The sequence below is a fragment of the Mirounga leonina genome, unplaced genomic scaffold (genome assembly GCF_011800145.1).
Source record: "Mirounga leonina isolate KUSES-001 unplaced genomic scaffold, KU_Mleo_1.0 Mir_53, whole genome shotgun sequence".
NCBI classification, from domain to species: domain Eukaryota; kingdom Metazoa; phylum Chordata; class Mammalia; order Carnivora; family Phocidae; genus Mirounga; species Mirounga leonina.
Window position 1 is genome coordinate 11,797,100 of NW_023270807.1, and position 21,296 is coordinate 11,818,395.

General features: G+C 34.2%; 1 protein-coding gene across 2 annotated transcripts in view; it reads right to left on the reverse strand.

Annotated features, from left to right (window-relative positions):
* The window catches only part of SUPT3H (SPT3 homolog, SAGA and STAGA complex component), a 535,970-nt gene that overhangs the window by 510,398 nt on the left and 4,276 nt on the right, over positions 1–21,296 (reverse strand). For both annotated transcript variants that reach the window (XM_034991616.1, XM_034991615.1), the window contains exon 2: positions 11,718–11,818. In XM_034991616.1, the coding sequence (XP_034847507.1) occupies positions 11,718–11,818 (101 nt within the window). The remainder of the gene's footprint in view (positions 1–11,717; positions 11,819–21,296) is intronic.

The following is a 21,296-nucleotide window of genomic DNA, read 5'->3' on the forward strand; positions in this document are numbered from 1 at the left end:
CCACAAATAAAGAAATATAAATGGCCACAATATTTTCAAACTCAGTAGTAAAAAAAAAAAAAAAAAAAGCTGTAAAACAGCACAACTATTAAATACCAGAGAGAAATGGAGGGGGATACTCTTATAACTGCAGATGGAAATGTAAGTAGTCCAACTTTCCTGGAAGAAAAATCAGGAAGTTGCTATCAAAAAAGCTTTCAGATTAAAAAATTCTTCTAAGACTTAAGGTAATAGATATTAAGATTTCATTACATCATTTTTAATAATAGTGGAAAAACTGGAAATAACTAATGGGTCAATAACAAGGGAATAATAGCATAAAAGAAATCCATACAAAAAAACAATTGTCTAATAACAGAAAACTGTTTACGTGTATTAAGTTGGGCAGGGAGGAAGGAAGGGTACCAAACATCACAGCAATAACTAAAAATTACTAAGAACTTAAGTAAATTATATCAGACACAAAAACACACACCACAAAGTATAAGACTCTGTCTTGGTAAGGGATTACAGATTGCTTTTCTTTTCTTTTTGCTTATCCGTATGAAGATCTTATAGCCCCTTCCAAATTAAGTAAGTCATTTAGAAGTTGTCTCAGTTTCCTTGAATAATAAGGGGCTCCCTTGTTTTTATTTAGAGTTCATCAAACAGTAACTCAAATACAGAATACTAGAAAGACTTTAGACACATTCTCTCTTTTCTATTTATGTTGCTATGCAGAGATCTCCCGATGCATTTTTTAAATTTTTTCTTAAATGCAAAAGAATGTCTATAACATGGCACTCCACGTGAAAAAATAAGAATATATTCATGTGTTATATGTGGCTAAACTCTGGAAGAAATACACAAAAATAAAAGTTGTCACTCAAAGGGAAAAAAAACAGGCAACAGAGATAGGAGAACTTTTCACTGAATAACTGAACTATCTTTAAATGTGTAAATGTATTACCAATTAAAAACTAAGCTGAAATAATTTTTTCATGACAATATATATTTAAAATACCTAAGAATAAAAATATACATAAATGTGAGCATGTATAAATAAAACCACAAAAGTCCTCAAATAGCCAAAGCAATCGAGAAAGAACAAAGCTGGAGGTATCACAATCCCAGATTTCCAGCTATACTGTAAAGCTATAGTAATCAAAACAGTATGGTACTGGCAAAAAAACTGATACACAGACCAATGCAAAAGGATAGAGAGCCCAGAAATAAACCCACACCTATATGGTCAATTAATCTATGACAAAGGAGGCAAGAATATGCAATGGGAAAAAGACAGTCTTTTCAATAAATGGTGTAGGGAAAAGTGGACAGCTACATGCAAAAGAATGAAATTGGACCACTTTCTTACATCATATACAAAAATAAATTCAAAATGAATTAAAAACCTAAATGTGAGAAAACACAGGCAGTAATTTCTTGGACATTGCCCTTAGCAACATATTTATGATATGTCTCCTCACACAAGGGAAACAAAGGCAAAAATAAACTATTAGGACTATAACAAGATATAAAGAACTTCTGCACAGTAAAGGAAAACATCAATAAAACAAAAAGGCAACCTAGTGAATGGAAGAAGATATTTGCAAATAATATATCCAACAAGGGGTTAATATCCCAGAGACAGATAGATTTTATATATATGTATATATAAAACCTACAACACACACACACACAAATCTGATTTAAAAAAAAATGGGCAGAGGACCTGAATAGATGGTTCTCCAAAGAATCTATACAGATGGCCAATAGACACATGAAAAGATGCTCAGAATCACTAAGCATCAGGGAAATGCAAATCAAAACCACAAGCTATCACCTCACACCAGTCAGAATGGCTAGTATCAAAAAGACAAGAAAGTGTTGACAAGGATGTGGAGAAAAAGGATCCCTCATGCATTGCTGGTGGGAATTCAAACTGATGCACCCATCCACCCAAAACAATATGGAGGTTCCTCAAAAAACTTAAAAATAGAAATATCATACAGTCCAGTAATTCCACTACTGGGTGTTTACCCAAAGAAAACGAAAACACTAATTTGAAAAGATATATGCACCCCTATGTTTACTGCAGCATTATTTACAATAGCAAAGGTAATGGAAGCAACCCAAGTGTCCACCAACAGATGAATGGATAAAGATACAGTACACACATACAATGGAAGAGTACTCAGTCAAAAAAAGAATGAGATCTTGCCATGTGCAACAAGATGGCTGGACCTAGAAGGTATTATGCTAAGTAAAATAAATCAAAGACCATAAAATTTCACTTATATGTGGAATCTAAAAAACAAAACAGATGAGCAAGCAAAAAATAGACTTTTAAATACAGAGAACAAACTAGCGGTTGCCAGAGAAGAGGTGGGCTCAGGGATGAGCAAATAGATAAAGGGGATCAAGAGGTACAAACTTCCAGTTATAAAACAGGGAGATGATTAGTACAGCATAGGAATCATAGCCAATAATACTGTAATAATGTTGTATGGTGACTGATGGTAACTACACTTATTTTGGTGAGCACTGAATAACGCAAAGAATTGTTAAATCATTATGTTGTACACCGGAAATTAATATAACATTGTCAATTTACTTCAATTACATATTTATTTACATATAAATGAAAACATATAATTTATTTATAAATAAATAATACATGTCACATTACTCAATACTGGCAAATACTGACACTCAATGTATATATGTATATATACACACACACACTATTGGTGAGATTACAGCTCATTAAAGCCTTTATGGAAGGTCAACAAAAACCTTAAAAGAACTAGTCCTAATGAAATATCCAGTCACAGGCTCAAAGATACACACACACACATACATACATACATACATACATACATACACACACACACACACACACACAGTAGAGAAAGAGAGAGAAAGCAGGGGGGAGGGGAGAGAAAAGAAAGAAGGAGGGGAATAGATCTGTATATAAAGGAAGTTAATTACGATCCTATCTGCAACACTGAAATATTAGAAAGAACATGGTCTATTTAACAAGATTGCTTAAAGACATGATAATGGAATATAAACTATCACAGCTATAAAGATAATGCCATATTTATCAATATGGAAAGGGCTTAGGGTATTATATAAGTAAAAGCCCAAGTTATACAATAGTTATAATATGAACTTTTAGTATTTATTTTTTAATATGCGTTGGAAAGGAACTAGAAAGATAAATACCAAAGCATTAATACTACTTTAAGTCAATGAGTTTAAAGTGTTCTTTATGATCTTTCATCTCCTGACTTTTTTTTTTTCAGAAAATAACATGAATTGCTTCCATAAGGAAATATAAAAGACATTTAATTTTAAATAAAATGTTGATATAACAGTTCTCCTACCCATAACATTTCCTTGGTTTTATGGGGGTTTTTTTAGGGGGGAAGGGGGTTATTTTGTTCTTAGCATATAAAATTCACCAATGCAGAAGTGAACCAAGATCTTCTGGTTGCAAATCTACAATCCTTTCCGCTGTACCATGCTATCTAAATCATTCATATGTGGCATTATTGTCCTTTATATTAACTTACCCTTTAAAATATTTAATTTTATTATAAATTCCAGAGAAGTAAAGTTTTACTGTATATTAAAAACAAATATTATCTCTGTTCACATCCTTCCAAAGGATTAGAAGATACTATTAAACCCAAATTCTAGGTTGGAAGAGGCAGAATAAAAAATAAAGTACTTGACTCAGAAATGGGTTGTACTCCAAGTTTGACGGTTTGGGAGTAATTCCACACAAAAAGAATTATTTTTGTTGTAGAAATAAGCATCAATTGATCGCCAGGCCAGCCCAAAAAGTTTAATTTAACCCATAATTGGCAGAAATATATTACTAGTGTATTGTTATCCCTATTAAACACACATTACCAACCCACATAAAATAGAAATAAGGGAGAAAGCCACAAAAGGCTAGGAACACCCTACCAGCCATGGAAAAACATGGTTCTTTCAAGGCAGAAATCCATGAAAAAAGGGGAGGAAGAAAGCAGTCAGTCAAAGATAAGAGATGAAGGATTAGTTCTCATTTGCTCTTCCTTAGAACAGTGGTTTGTGAATTCTATTTATTCTGTCCCAGGAAAAAATGTTATGCCAGTTAGAAAACCTAATGACTATAGTATTTTTTAAAAGGCAGATGATATTTTAAGATTTTTAAAATATCTATGCAGAGATGTCAAAAAAGATACATTTGCAAAAGGTAGCACACTCACACCAATATATTTTTGTGATGTATTTTAGTATGTTAAAAACATATTTACACATATTAATATATATGTTAACGTGTTAAAATACATCACAGAATAAGTCAATTCTCATTTCTTTGGATGTAATACAAAATGCATATTAGTCTCATACCTACAGAAGTCAGAACTCTCTTCAGCAAACTTAAAAATGGTCATGAAGCTTGGACCCCACAAATTGTCAAAATAAAAAAAAGATTCATTCCCCTATATTAAAAATCTACTATTGGGGTGCCCTGCTGGCTCAGTCCGTAAAGCATGGCACTCTTTTTTTTTCCCCACTTACATATTTATTTTTTATTATGTTATGTTAATCACCATATAGTACATCATTAGTTTTTGAATAGTGTTCTATGATTGTTTGCATATAACACCCAGTGCTCCATGCAGTATGTGCCCTCTTTAATACCCATCACCAGGATAACCCATCCCCCCACCCCCCTCCCTTCTAGAACCCTGTTTGTTTCTCAGAGTCCATAGTCTCTCATGGTTCGTCTCCCCCTCCGATTTCCCCTGCTTCATTTTTCCCTTCCTGCTAGTATGCCACTCTTGATCTCGAGGTTGCAGAGTGCAACCCCACGTTGGGTGTAGAGATTATTTTTAATACATACATACATAAACCCACTATTATTTTATATAAAATTACACATCTTCTTAATTTTAAGAGTCATTTACATTCTCTATCAATAGCATTCACTGTAAGGAGGCAATCAATATATAATGGTAGAGATCAAATTTTAATTTCCTATCCAAAATTACTAACCACTTTCTGATGTATTTTGGTACTGAAGAATCTATTTTTATCCACTACTGTTTTTAAGATTTTTTTTTTAAGTGATCTCTATACCCAACATGGGGCTCAAACCCCACAACCCTGAGATCAAGAGTCACACATTCTACCAACTGAGCCAGCCAGGTGTCCCCATCCACTACCATTTTTAAAGATTAATTTTGAATTTGGTACATTTAAAAATAACAAGTTTTCAAAATCTCAGCATGTTAAAAATAACAATTAACAAAATACTGTATAACATATTGCTAACTCTGTAGCTACCAGAAATTCTACAAAACTAGCTAAACGAAAATGAGGACCCAAAACTCACGTTGTTACATATTCAATTACGCACACTGGCAGAATAATCAAGTACAATACAATACGCTCAAAGCTATAGCCGTGGGACTTTGAGTAAGACTAAACATAAATATATTATGTAAATTTACAAAGGAACATTTTTAAGAAACTAACACACATCAGTATTATCTGTGCTTTCCCAAAAATGGAACATGAATGTAATATTAAACCTCCCAATCAAATCTTACCTGCCAAAGTAACCAAAGTTAATATTCCCCAAATCTTTAAAGAACTGTGAGACAATGGCAGCCAAAAGAAAAGAAGAAGCAAAAAGTAAACTGGTGACAGCATTTATTTATTTAGAAGTAAATATTAAATCCAAAAAATGACGTAACACGTAAAATGTATTTCCCAATTTCAATAAAAACATAAGCAACCCAGAAAAGAAGTGGCCCATGTGTAATTTATATTTTCCATTTTTCTTGTGTTGTCAAATACTTGCTACATGTGGCTATTTAAACTTAATTAAAATAAATATAAAATTCAGTTGCTCAGTTGCCTAGCTCATTTAAATGTACGCAATAAGCACATATCGTTAGTGGCTATCATACTGGAAAACACAGAAATAGAAATTTCCATCAGTGCAGAAAGTTCTACTGGACTGCAGGCTACAATGTAGACAATTCATTTTTTTCTCTGTATTTATAAAAATTCTTCCCATAAAACTGCAAACCTTTCCCCCTGCACTTGAATCATTTTTATAAGCTTCCTAATCAGACGTTGACAATAACCTTTTTTAAAAGATGATGGCAACAACTACTAACAGGACAGTGCTTACTATGTGCCGGGAACAGTAACTATGTGCTTTGACTCAGTATCTCATTTCATCTTCATATAAGGCCTATGAGGTAGATGCAGGTCCACAATCCCTTATCTGAGAAACGTATTTCAGAATTCACAAGTTTTCAGGTTTTAGAAAGTTAATGCTGAACAGAAACTATACGCTACATAACACCAACAGGCAGAATCTAGGCAAGCACTCAGGAACACAGTAGGATGTATGTACTAAAGATAAGTAAATTCTGTAAGTACCTGTGAATCAGCTAGGTCCTGGTTCTGTCATCAAACTAGTTCAGAACTGGTATTCCCATTCTCCAGTGTAATAATTTGCAACTACACTGCACTTTTGAATGACGGATCTGTGAACTATTACCTATTTTTCTCCACATAACTAAGGATTTTCATTACAGAATTACCAAAATGGCCATCCCCCTGAATTTGAGGGATTCATTTCTAAGACTGAGCAACATATTTTTCTTCCTGGTAATTATAGACATACTACCCTAAACTCAAAAGCCTCGTTACTTTTTCATGAGATAACTGATAGAGATATTTCAATACAAATTCAAAACTGTATTTTGTCCCATTTATAAGATGACACATTTTTTCAGTGCAAGCACTTAACCCAGTTGGATCTAGCAACCTAAACATTTCCTTATTTAATTTCTGAAAGGAAACTAAGTATAACCAACTTTGCTACATAGCACTTTTTATATTCTCAATCAGCTTTCGCACATTTTCTCACTTTCAGGAAAGACTGTGACCAATTTTAAATAATTTGAAAATCTTCCTCATCATTGTTATATTTATAAACCAATGTATATCTTAAAATATTCCAAATACATGCATTCTACAAAAAGCACAAGGATAAGTTTATCCACATATTTTAGTGTAAATTTATCATGAATTAAAGGAAAACATTAATGGTGATAAAATATAATAGATATTTAAATATTCAACAATGTAGCTATGTTTATATCCAAAATTATGACATATCACAAATATGAGCATCCAAAAAGGAGCATATAAGTAACAAATATACAATTTTAATGAAAAATTTTACTTTCCCTTGGTTATTGACATGGCCTTGCTTAAAAAGATTTGGTGATTAGGCATAGGAAACTGAAATAAAGCTATGATAATATGAAAATAACAACTTCATCTAATACTTCTTATAAAAATTAGACCTCATTGCTAATGACACTAATTAACAATAATTATTCAGCTTTCACATCACTTCATTACAGTACACTAGTCACACATAAATTAGTAAACACTGATTCGTAAACTAAATTTCCTAAATCAAAATCAAAGTTTGACTGGCTGAAATGTAATTTAGCATAGTATGTCAAAAGCAGGGACTCTGAGGGAGTTAGACTTCCTGGCTTAAATATAGGTTTTGCCACTTACTCTAATGGCAATTTTTTGCGAGTTACTGACTTTTGTGTCTCAATTTCCTCATCTAATCTACAAAAGGGGAATAACAGGATCTACCTTACCGGGTTGTGTGAAGGTTAAATGAAATGGTATATGGGAGTACTCAGGCAGTGCCTGGTACACATTATGCTCTATACAAGCATTCACTATTATTATCAGTATTATTAAAGCATCTCTGAAGTTGTAATATATTGTTAGCACTATTTACCTTTTAAGAATATTTCTCCAATTTCCTAAAAAACTTAAATGCACCAGGGAAACAATATTTGAAGGAACCCTGTGTCAGCTGAATAAAGATCTATTACTAATACATATGTTTACATATTAGGTCTCTTTAAAGTCAGATTAACGTGAGGCTAGAACTGGGAACATGATTCTTTCACAGCTCCTAACTTCAAAATGCTAAATAGCCAAATGATGCCATTTCACATAGACAACTATGCCCTCATCTAATGCAGCAATGAATGAACAGTTGTTGCTATGTGCCCCAAAAGCTCCCAGGAAAAGAAGCAAATCTCACTGAAAAAATTATTAGTTCAGTTTTGGACATACTAAGTTTGAGGTGTTCATAGAATACTTAAGAGGTGTTCCGGGAAGAAGTCAGAAGTACAGACCTCAGGAAGATTACTCTCAGAACTCTTTGTACTATCATGAAATTAATTTTTCACATCCTATTACACGACAGTTATGTGTCTCCACAAACCTTCTCTATTGCTACACTATTTTGAGGGCATCTAGGTCCTGCCATATAAGGGATCAATAAATGTTGATTTTTAAAAATGCAAAACTTGCAGAACTATACAGTTAAGAGAGTGAATTTTATCATATACTAAAAAAACTGATTAAAACAATTTCTTTTCAATCTGTGAATTTTAAATAAGGATGAAATTTTCATTTGGAAGAATTCTTACAAAATATAAGATGTAAACACAAAATCATTTTTTAATTCAGTCACATGAGAATTACTAAATGCTACCAAGCAGTAAAACCTGGAATCATCACCAGGCCAAAAACGTGAAAAAGTACAGTAAAATAAAGAAGAGAAAGCTCAATGAAGAACTCCTTGATATGCATTTAAATTAACCAAAATTCTTAAGTTTATTAAAATACCTTCAATGTGGATTGAAGAGATTTCACTTCGTAATTTACAGTACTTGAGTTCAATAACTTAAAAATGAAAAGCCTCTGGACTCTCCCAGCACACATTATTCAAAGAGCTGTGTTAAAAAGCATGTAGCAAATGTGCTGAGTTATATGCACTAGGTAAGGGAAAGCTGTGTCATCCCCAACGCACCAGCAACTGTCTGTCTGCTAATCCTTTAGTTTAAAATGTGTAGAAACACCTTCTAAAGAATGCTTCACTGTACTATTTACAACCCAAACTTAAAATATGGTCCTTGATGGAACGGACCATATAGTAGTACAGACCAGCTGCCAGCTCTATATTTAATAGCAGATCATGACAATTTTGTTTGTGCTTGACAACTAGACACCTTTCAGTGAAACTATTCCCTGGAAATGACACTACAATATTGTTAGTTATTTAGAGGGCAGGGAGCCAAGAGAAAAAGCGCTCATTAATGGTGAATGGGTGGGAAAGACAGTAACAGTAGAGGATTAAAAAATGGTAATACAATATACACAGGGTTAATAGGACTGTGAAATGGGAGTGGGGGGATATACAGAATGGAATTTCTATAACACAAAATAAACATGAAGATTTAAGTCTGCACTTCACATTTGAAATAAGCAAGAATATATTGCTTCTTATATAATCAAAAGCCTGAAAACCTTATACTGATAGAAAATATTGGTAAATTTAAAAGGATTCCCCCAATTTGGGCCCTTTTTTCCTGTTCTATGAAGCAATTCATAAGGGGAAAAAAATAACTTCAGACTATAAATGATGAATGTAACTACTAGGAGTGGTCTCTCTAAGAGGTCTGAAATAGAAGGAAAATGTACATTTCTTCCAAAGCTGTAGCCAACAATAACTTTTGCATTCTGAATCCAGCTTAAGCATATTAGTTGAGAAGATGTTTGCAAAAGTATTTAATAAGAAAGTGCTGAATTTAGCTTTTATTTTTTTTCTGTTTTAAGTGGCCTGCAGTCTATCAAATGCACTAAGAAGAACCTCTCCTAAGTGTAAATGACCAAAGGAAATAAAGTTTTCTTCTTATAGAGAGCTGTTTCCATAGATCAGGTAAACTTTTTCTGTAAAGGGCCATATAGTAAATATTTTCAGCTTTACAGGCCATATGGTCTCTGTCACAAATACTCAGCTCTGTCATGTAGCATGAAAGCAGCGACAGGTAACAGATAAATGAGTATGGATGGAGTCCAATAAAATCTCATTTTCAACAACAGGCAGCCAGTCCATGGGACCATGACCATAGTTTGCTGACCTATGCTATAGAGCTTGTTTTTTTTACCTACGACAAATATATTGTTTTAATAAATACCACCAACTTTGAAATATGATGTCTCGGATTTGCTTTAAAATATTTTACAAAAGAAAGGTGGAGAGTAGGTTAAATAAGACTAGCAAAACACAATTATTATTAAGGTTGGATGATGGATGCATGGAGTTCATTATCCTATTCTCTGTAATTTCTTGAGTTTGAAATTAAAAGCTTTTAAAAATGCAAAGTAAATCAATGAACCAGCTCTACAGGAAAATGAATTTCTTCACTTTACTGCAAACCTTCTAAAGCACATTTATTATTTTGAAACATAATTAACATTATGCAACATAAAAAATTCTTAATGTAAAGCAACAAAACTAAAATGAAAAAGCTTATTATATAAAAGTGTATACCAGCATGAACCCTTCACATTTTCCATAATTTAAAACACAGGCTCCCCTCATATAACTCCTAAATTAATATATTAAATTTATTCTCATCTTATCTAACAAAATGTTACTGATTTTTGGTTTAAGAATATAATTATTTTTATAGGGCACATGTTATTTATGTTAACATATAATAGGTTTACTATTTTTCAAATAAATTAATGTTGTTTATTCCTCAGTTCTAAACTTTAAGCAATTAAGTATTCATGGATACAACCTACATAAATAAATGCTGTTTAAAGTCTTCAACAACTAAGAATGTAAAAGGATCCTCAAACCAAAAAGCTTGAGAACCTAAGATCTAAACGTTCTCAATGTTGTCTAAAGTATGTTTACCAAGTGTATGAACAGCATATGTATTTGAACAATAATCATCACACTGTAAAGTTAATCCACTATGAGGACTATCAATATACACCCACAAGAGGAAGATACTTAAACTGTCAACAGAAACATTCTTTTCAACTTGCCCTGTATGTCATAAATAATGTATCCACAGGAAAAGGAGAGCTCTAATGTGTTGTCCCATTTATGCAGGTAACTGTCTGCTGAAACAGTAATAAAGAAAAACGAATATATGCCAGCAGACATCTCTAATAAATGCGTTATCTCCTGTCAAATCAAGATATGCCATGTCACTCAGTGGAAGAAGCCAGAAATCAAGCTAAATAGAGCCTGAGGAAAGAAATCTTAAAGATTGTGCAATTTCTCAAAAACAACAAATGTGTTTTTTAAATGTTCTAAGTTTTTTCTCAACATTCAGCAATACAGTGATTTCAAATTATATCAAAACTAAAAAGTAATTTAAATTAGGCTCATGGAATTCTTATGGTATTTGTGAAAAACTGAGAACCTCTCTGTGAAAACATCTGAACTATAACCAATCTCAAAATTCTCTAAATCTAAAACTAAAATAGTAATAAACAATCTGTAACACAGATTTAAACAAATAACTACAGCAAAAATATCATGTGATTGTTCATTCTTTTATAAAGATAAACCAATATTTATTTTTCAAATACAAAGCTGTAGCCAACAATAACTTTTGCATTTTGTATTCTAGCATTTTTAACCACTTTTGCCCCTTTTGCATATGGCTATTTAAACTATTATCAGACTATTTCATTTTTACTTAATTAAGTATACATTTCCAAGTTAGTTTTAGAAATTTTATAATTTTTGTTGTCTTTTATCAACCTGAATAAACTTAAAATAGTAATGTGTGATGCAGACACATACTTACATCATACTCTGTAACTCTGCTGCAAAGCTTATAGACTTCCCTGTACTTCTTCCACTACTTGAAGTAGCAGTAGACATTGGGCTGGCTGCAGTATTATTCATCTAAACAAAAAAGAAATAAAGCTTACAAAATGTATTTAACTATAAATAAGTGCATGGAAAATGGAAGCAATTATAAATTACTTCAAAAAGAATAGAAAATTTTAAATTTCTAATTTGTTCATAAATCTGACTTGTCCATACTTAATGTTCTTTATTAAAATGAAATAGTAAAGAGGGGGCACCTGGGTGGTGCAGTCAGTTAAGCATCCGACTCTTGGTTTCCACTGAAGTCGTGATCTCAGGGTCCTGGGATCAAGCCCCGCCTAGGACTCTGCTCTCAGCATGGGGTCTACTTGGGATTCTCTCTCCATCTCCCTTTGCCCCTCCCCCTACCCACCACACTCACATGCGCCCTCTCTCTCTCAAATAAATCTTTAAAATGAAGCAGAAAAGAGGAAAAAACTGCTTAGTCAAATACGATATCAAATACGATATCAAAAAAAAAGTGCTCAATAAATGTTAGCTATTATTTCCTATGTCCATATAAATTTTGCAATATAATTTTCCTTTAAAATGATCTGCAGATTTGAATATATGATACAATAAAGCAGTACTGCAAACTTTAGGTATACTGTAGTAAAGTTTAGGAGAAGTCAGGAGTCAGACTGCCTAGGTTCAAATCCCAGTTCTGCTACTTTACTGGGACTTTGGGCAAATTACTTAACTTCTTTGTGCTTCAGTTCCTTCACCTTTAAAATGGAAATGATAATCCCACATTCTTAGGGTTGTTGTGAACATTCAATGAACTAACATGTACAAAGCATTCAGAACAGCTCTTAGTACACAGTAAGCATACGATGTTAATTATTATTATTGTACACAGACCTTAAGAATTCTCCCTCTATTGATCAGCTAAAAGCTTTTTTATGACAAATTTAGGTTACTCTTTTTTCACACTCACAAGTCTAAGAAACTTGAATATTTTCACTAAAAGACCTTAATGCACTTCAACAAATATTAAATACTTAGTTTCCTTATAAAATACTTTTTAGTACTGACATCACTACTGCTAGCATTCATCCTCGCTCAAAATCTGTCAATCTTTGACTCCTACTCCTATACCCTATAATTTGTAAAAAAACAAAACAAAACACAAAAAAACAAATTCTACTTTATGTTCTTACATCCTCCCCATCTTGTTCTACTGTTATGGCCCTCTCTATAAGCACTACTTATAGCTTCTCTCTTTCCATCTCAGTTCATTCTTCACCTTGCTGCGAAATTTATCTTCTTAATACATCCTCTAACCTGACAGCTCCTGTGGGCAACGGAGGCTAAAACTGATATAGGAAACCTGAACCAGGGTTATTCACCAAGCTCTGAGATGGAAGGACTGGGCTCCATGAAGACAACTGGAAAAAACAAAACTATATATTTGTTATAATATAACTACTATAAACCACTACTATAAACCACTGCCTGAGATAGGCAATATACGAAGCTTTTGAGAGAAGGCAACAAGACAGAGGTCTAAGATGAGCAGCATGCTAGCTGACTGGCTAGATCTGGAATAATCCCAATATCCTTCTGTGGCAAGGCCAACTATCGCCAATATAAGCCCTGGTCTAGTATGAGATCCCTAAGGGCCAGGCCAAATGAAGGAGCAAAGAAGGAAAAACCTTTTACTCAAACTGAGCCTGAAAACCAAAATTCTAAAACACATAAAGAAGCTAATGCTATGAAAGACCATCGACTTTTTTTAAGCCTCCGTTTATTTCTACACAGACTTTTAAAATAGGTACTTTTTTCTACAAATAATATAGGAAAAGAAGCATCACCACTAGAACTCAGGTTAAAAAAAAAAAAAAATCACATCACCAAATCCAAGATTGGGGAAAGACAGACAGGAACCCAGTGACTTCTAGGAACAGTCCTACAGAATCAGGACAGTGATAAAAAAGGAACCTGGCTCTCTCAAGGACCTTCGAAACGGTTTCCCTTGTCCCACCAGAACACTGGCAAAGATATGATGTCCCAGAGAAAACGTTAAAGTCAAAGTTTATGTATTAACCCCAGCCTCCAAAAACAGTTATGATTTAAGTTGACTCACATCAGACTGGAAGACGTGCCAGGCTATGGCACGATCCTGTGGCCTAATGTCCCGTGACACACTGCTGGAGCAATGTGCCCCCTTTTTCACTTTGCAAATCCAGTCACCCTGCTTTAACACTCTTTGAAGAGGAGACACTTCCGAAAGTAAATTCTTATTAAAACCACAGCTCTCTTCAGTTGTCCCCCTACTGCAAATGTTTCGTATCAAGAGTATTTATTGGTAAGAGGTAAAAGGTCCCAATCCTAGTTTATTATAACCACGATCATCCTTTCACAGTCAACTTATTTAATTTTTAAATCAAACAGGTGAATAACATTTTTCTGACATGATGAGCTGATAGCTCATTAGAATCTTTAAAATAATTATTTCCCATACCCGCATTTTGTTTGATTTAGATAATTAACTTCTTTAGACATAACTTCTTTACACATCAAAGTCCTATCAACCCAATGCTCTATTTCCTTTCTCCTAGACATTTTTAAAAAAAAAAGTCAGTTAAAAGCAGAAGCACTCAAGTCAATTTTCTCTAATAAATACAGTTAACATGGAACTGAAAACCTACTGTAATCTTCTCAATGGGTTAATGTCCTGCAGTTGTTTTAGTTTTCAATTGAAATGCAGCTGTTTGCCATATTTTACAAAATGAATTCAGATGTGCAGATGGAGACCTAGATTATTTCAACATGCCACAGTTTAAATGTGAACCCAAAGAGTGAGTTCATCTCTGATTAATACTTATATTTACACCTGACTATTAAGTCAAGCTCCAATACTGTCACACCTGTAAAATCCTATTCCAGAGTAGAAAAAGTGACATCTTTTATTTTAAAACGATGGCATTTAAGGATATACCCTTTCCCTCAGAAAATACTATAACAACAAAAAAATTTTTTTAATTGTAGTAAAGTTATACATTACAAATGTGAATTAAACTGGGTTTCTAATTATAGGTGCTAAATGACCAAAGAAGAAATAACATGAAACACCTTTGGCTTAAAATACCTCAAAGAGTTGAAAACTTTATTACTAGTTATAGAACCATCAAAACAACATAAATATCTGGATTGTGAAATCCATCAGTCTACCCATTTATTAAGACAGTGGAATGTTTTATCATTTCTTTTATTTATTTATTTATTTATTTATTTATTTATTTATTTATTTATTTATTTGACAGAGAGAGACAGCGAGAGAGGGAACACAAGCAGGGGGAGTGGGAGAGGGAGAAGCAGGCTTCCTGCGGAGTGGGGAGCCTGATGCGGGGCTCGATCCCAGGACCCTGGGATCATGACCTGAGCCAAAGGCAGACACTTAATGACTGAGCCACTGAGGCACCCAGTTTTATCATTTCTTCTATTACATCACTGCTGAGGAAAATTAATTCAGCAGACCTATGTACTGATTCTGAGCATACACAGTTGCAATTCCAATCACGCATAAGCTGAACATCCTACATCATATAAATTAATAGAAAACTGTTACAATCAGAACATTCTCATTTTCATAGAACTCCAAAGGCAGGAAGCAATTATGGTTAAGCCAACACTATTATACACTGCATTCTGGTTCTGTTGTTTAAAAAAAAAAACCAAAAAACTCAAGTTACATTATGATGTAAATTTCTCCTGCTGTGAAAAATAATGCCAAATGATCATTCAATCACTGAGAATGTAAAAAATTTTAAAAATTAAGTGTACAAAATGGTAAAACTTCTACACCTAGTATTTGGGATAACACAATGGTAATTCCAATATATTTATATATGCCCCATTTCAAGTGGACTTCAGAAGGTATAAAGCTCAAGAGTCCATACAATTACCTGCTAAAAGAGAAGCAACATACCATGAATAAACCCAAGAACAGATGATTCACATAATTTATAACTGTTTCAAAATCAACAGCAATTTTTCTGAAACTAACTGTATTTTCATAACTAAAAATCATTTGTATTCACTTACCCCATATTAAATGAGTTCAGAACCTAAAATAAGCTGCATCAATCATAGCACTTCTCACACTACAGTGTTAACTATTTCATTGTCCTCGAACTGCTAACTGCTTAATGACAGGACACTGTTTATTCTGTAACTTTAATACCTAATATGCTGCCTACCACTGCTGATTCTCAGTAAATGTTGCGTGAATGATCAAATTACTGTATGGTGTAACAAGGAATACAAAGATAAGAAAGACATATTTATGCCATTTAGTAGCTTATAGCCTACTGAAGTTAACAGATCAGATATATTCAATGGAATGAGTTTAGAGATAATGCCCAAGATACTATGAGACAAGAGGAGGAGCTAAGACCCAGTCAATTATTATGGGCAAACTGTCCTGAAATTTAATACTTGTTACAATCTGAAAATAAAGCATATTTAACTGCATTAAACAACAACAAAAAACAGGTAAGTGAATAGCACATCTGAACTATCCATAGGCCACTGGATTACTATAAAATCAAAGTGCAGAAGTGAAAGTATGTTGAAAATTATGAAGCACCATAAAAAGCAATATGATAATAAACATTCTTCCTTACCATTCATTGAGCAATTATTTTTCTTAAAGACTACTGGAACAGGAATAAGTACTTCCTAACCAAAATCACTTTGATTCTAATAAGTATGGATAAGAAGCTACAAGTTTTCACAAGGAACACCCAATGATCAAAATGGCAAGTTATTAGCTATAAGTAGAGAATCACCTTTTTAATATAATTATCAAAGGCTTCATATTCATAGACAGAAAAACTCTTCTCTGTAATATATTATACTATTTCCTGGTATATTTTCCCCCACCAAACCTGCTTCCCTGTCCAACATTCCCAGTTCTATTAAGAGCAACATTACTCCTCAGTCACAGAAGTCCAAAAAAATCCAAGGCATTTTTGATTCACCAGCTCCTTTCCTGACGACATCCATGCAATCTGCTCCTGGCATATTTTCTTTTAATAAAGCAATTCTAATGCAATCTCTTCCTTTCCAATCTCACCTTAAACCCATCTCCCACCTTTCTAATTAATTGTGCACACCATCTCCAGAGTACTCATTCTAAATATTTGTTACTCCTCTACTCAAAGCATCCAAAATTTCTCCTTCACCTGGAGGACAAAACTTGTCTAAAATCAGTCCCACAGGACCTCTGCAGTCTCCTTTCCCATAGCAGTCAAAGCAAATATCCAGTTATCTTCCAAACCATCCCAGGTTCTTCTGAACCTTTAGCCTATAATTCTTCCTACTTACGATACCTTTTGTTTCCTCTCCAAATCCTAGCTGCCTAGAAAAGCCCAACCTAAGCTCAATATCTCCAAGACTTCCCAGACTCATGATCATCAGGAATTCTCCTTTCCCTATCATCTGATGTTTTCATTTACTAATCCTTTTGTTTAACATTAAATATTTCAGTGCACACACATTATTTTAGTTTATTAATAAAATAAACTTCCCCAACTGTTGGCAGATGACTGCATCTGTACCTCCTCCTTCACAAAGAAATGAAAAGCCTTTATTTACTAACTCTCTCCACTCAGCTCTACCAAAGCCACTGTACCTTCTCCTGATTCCCTCCTAGGACATTCAAGGCACCTCCTTATTCAAAGCCAATGCACCACCTGTTCATTGGCTTTATCCATTCCTAACTATTTACTGGGCACCTACTACAGGCCAAACACTGTTCTAAGAGCTCGGGATATGGTCGTGACTGAGCTAGACAAAAAGATGTTATAATACAGGAAACAAGCATATAAATATAATGCTGGAGATGAGCATATAAATATAATACCAGGTAGTGACAAATGCTATGAAAACAAATTAAACAAGTTGTTTTCAACCAGGAGGTGACATTTAATAGAAGATCTGAATAAAGCCCAGGAGAGAGCTCTGGAGAACTTCCAGGCAAAAAGAATAGCAAAGTACCAAGATCCTGAGGCCAATGTGGCTCAAGTGAAGAGAACAAAGGGGATAAGCAGTAGAAAATAAGGTCTGATAGGCAGCAAGAGGCCAGATGATATAAAGCCCTCTAGGCCACGGAGGTTAAATTTTAGTTGAATATAATGTGAAACTATTAGAGAATTGTGACAAAGGAAGAGACTTGAAATATCTTAGGTTTTCTTTTAAGATTTATTTATTAGAGAGAGAGAGAGAGAGCGCGCGCGCACATGTGCGCGCACATGCACAAGCACAGTGGATGGGCGGGGCACAGGGAGAGAGCCAGAATCCCAAGCTGACTCTTGACTGAGTGCAGAGCCCAACACGGGGCTCGATCTCATGACCCTGAGATCATGACCTGAGCCAAAATCAAGAGTCAGAGCCATCCTGGACTGAGCCATCCAGGCGCTCCTGAAATATTTTAGGTTTTAAAAAGCTAACTCTCACTGCTGTGACATTATACTATGAAGAAGCAAAGGTACAAGCAAGGAGACCAGTGAGAGAGTTACTGAAGTTGTTTAGACAAGGGAGGACAGTGGCCTGAATTAGTGGAACAAGTGGAGATGGTGAGAAGTGATGAGTCTTCTGGAATATATTTTGAAGACAGAGCTGATTGCTAATGAATCGATTAGACATGGGGTATGAAACAAAAGCAGTCCAAGATGACTCTGAAGTTGATGTTGAAGTTGGGGCCTGAGCAACAGGTTGGATGGTGTGCCATTTACTGAGATCAGGAAAACTGAAAAGGAAAAAACAAACCAGGAGTTCAGTTTGAGCCCTACTGAGTCTGAGACAACTATTAGACATTCAAGTGGAGATGAAATCCTGTAGAAGTTTTACGACAGATGTTATAAGGCAGAAAACTGAAATAAGTCATGCTCACAGGGTTGTGCTAAGATGGATAATTAATCAATACAGTAGAATCTTAAAATAAGGCCCAACTAATCTCTCAAGTTCAGTTTCCCCATCTGTCAAGAATAATTTCTGCCTCTCTCAGAGGAGTGTTATAAAGACGACAGTGGTTCCCACATATCAGGCATCCAAAAAATCTATCTGAATTGAAAGAATATCAAAACATCTATAAACTATGAAAATTCCCAATAGGCAGATAGAAACAGTGCATTTACATATCCTAGTTGGCTACAGAAACAACTACTTCTTTTTAACCTACAGACATAGGAGGCCAGTGACAGACTGCTCAGAGACCCGTGAAGTTTTATTATTACATTTTTCTTCTTCAGTCTCAGATTAATACAGGTTTCTATTTCAAGTGCTTTCATATCCAGTACTCTCTTAGGGAAATATTGAGTTTCAAAAAAAAATTTTATTCTTTGCAAAAATAGGTCTTGAGGAGCACTGCAAATGTGCATACCAAATTATCCTCAAACACCTCACATTCAAACCCTGACAAAATGGCAAGCTTACTTTTCTCATATTAAAACACTTTTTTTACATAAAATATCATACAATTGAGTGACTTAATGGTTAACTTTTCAGATAAAATAAATGCAAAATTTTTTATCCAATTATATTTTTAATAGTATGAGTATTTGACAAGGATGTCAAAAAGGGAGCTCTCTTAAACATCGAGATTCTCTACCACTCTAGATTCACATTCTAGAAATATTTAACCTTATGAGGAGTCTATTTTAAATATAAACAAGTCAATAAACTATCTGATGTGGTTAAAAACATAGTTCATGTGATTAAAAAGAAAAAGGAGTTAAGAGATTTGCTTTTGCCATGTAAAAAAAAAGCTGAATTTGTATAAGCATTTCAGAATTTATAAAGGACTTTCACCTACATTAGTTCACGTTTGTTCACACTCACCCTACAAGGCATGTCATGATCCCCCTACCAATGAGGAAAGCGAGAATAAAAAGTGGTTAAAGGTCACAAGTCTAATAAAAATCAGGCTTTGATCCCAGGTAGCTGATAACCTGAAATATTCTGTCCATGTACATACGTATTTTTACAAAAATTCACGAATCTCCCATTTTAGTGCCTTAGTTTTTTTCATTTGTAAACAATGCCTATCTCCTTTAACACACTAAAATAATGTGAAATTACTGAGAAGTTGTACACATAGTAAGTAGTCATTAAGTTATCTTAGAGACTGATGACTTTAAAAGTTCAGGAAGTCTTTGCTTGAAAGTAGATCTGAGGCAGATGGATAAACAATTATAATAGACAAAACTATAACTATACAGATTGGCGGGAGGGGGACCAAAGACATCTGAGGTTCAGAACTACAGTTTAAAAAAAACTAATTTCATCCAAATCCCTCATTTTTCAGGTGAGGAAACTGAAGTCCAGAGGGGTTTCTTGAACTGCCCAAGGACACATCACTATTTAGTGATACAGCTGGGACTAAAACTGAGGTCCCCTGACTTCTGGTCCAGAGTTCTTTCTACTATCCCACAAGGAACACACAAATAAAAGTTGATCATAATTAACTCACAAGACCTCCACAATGTGTTTGTCATAGTGAACTTTGTTGTGAAATATCTGCCTATGCCAACTCACAGTTTAGCGTTAATAGCTGGGCTCTGGAGTTCAAATACAGGCTCGAACACTTACCATGTGACCTTGGGCAAGTCACATCACCTCCCTGCCTCAATTCCCTCATCTTTAAAATGCAGGTTAAAAGTGTACTCCTCTTGTAGATTACATGAAGGAATATATATATATAAAGCACTCAGGACAGTGCCCGTACGTAGAAAGCACTCAGTTCATTATCATGATGATGATAAAGAAGAAGAAAAAGAAAGAAGAATCCAAGCAAAATTACAGTTTCTTAAAAACATATCACAAAGTATTATCACTAAACATCTATATTCTCAAAGAAGGAATGTTATGATTAGGAGTAGTCCTTTAAAGATCTAAAAGCAAATAATATGAAAGAAGTGAAATACACAATCTTCAGTCATAAGACCTCTACAGCATTTAAAACAACAAGAGTACACTTCAAGATTTTTAAATAACTTATATTTGTATAGTATTTTGCATTTATAAAGTACACTCACATAAATTCTTTCAATTTACTGCCCTATGAATTTAATGATCAACCATTTTTTTCAGCAGCTACTACATACTATATGCCAGATAGCATGCTATTTTCATATTCATTGCCTTATTTAACCTTCAATATCCACTATCAGCCAGATATTATCAGAGGCAGTAGTATAACACGAAAAAACTGACATAACCATTCCAGAAAGGAACAGCCTCATCAGTATCACCTTTTAAGTGGGAATGACATGTGTGGATAAACAAATGAGATACAGCATTTTGCACAGTAGATGGAATACATCAAATGTCCATTAAAATGTTGGGTCTCCCTTAGCAGTAATACGTAGTTGTTTTGTGCAGAAAATACATCACAGGCACCTGGGTGGCTTAGTCGGTTAAGCATCCACTCTTGGTTTCAGCTCAGGTCATGATCTCAGGGTCCTGGGATTGAGTCGGGTTACGTGCTCATTGTGGAGCCTGCTTAGGA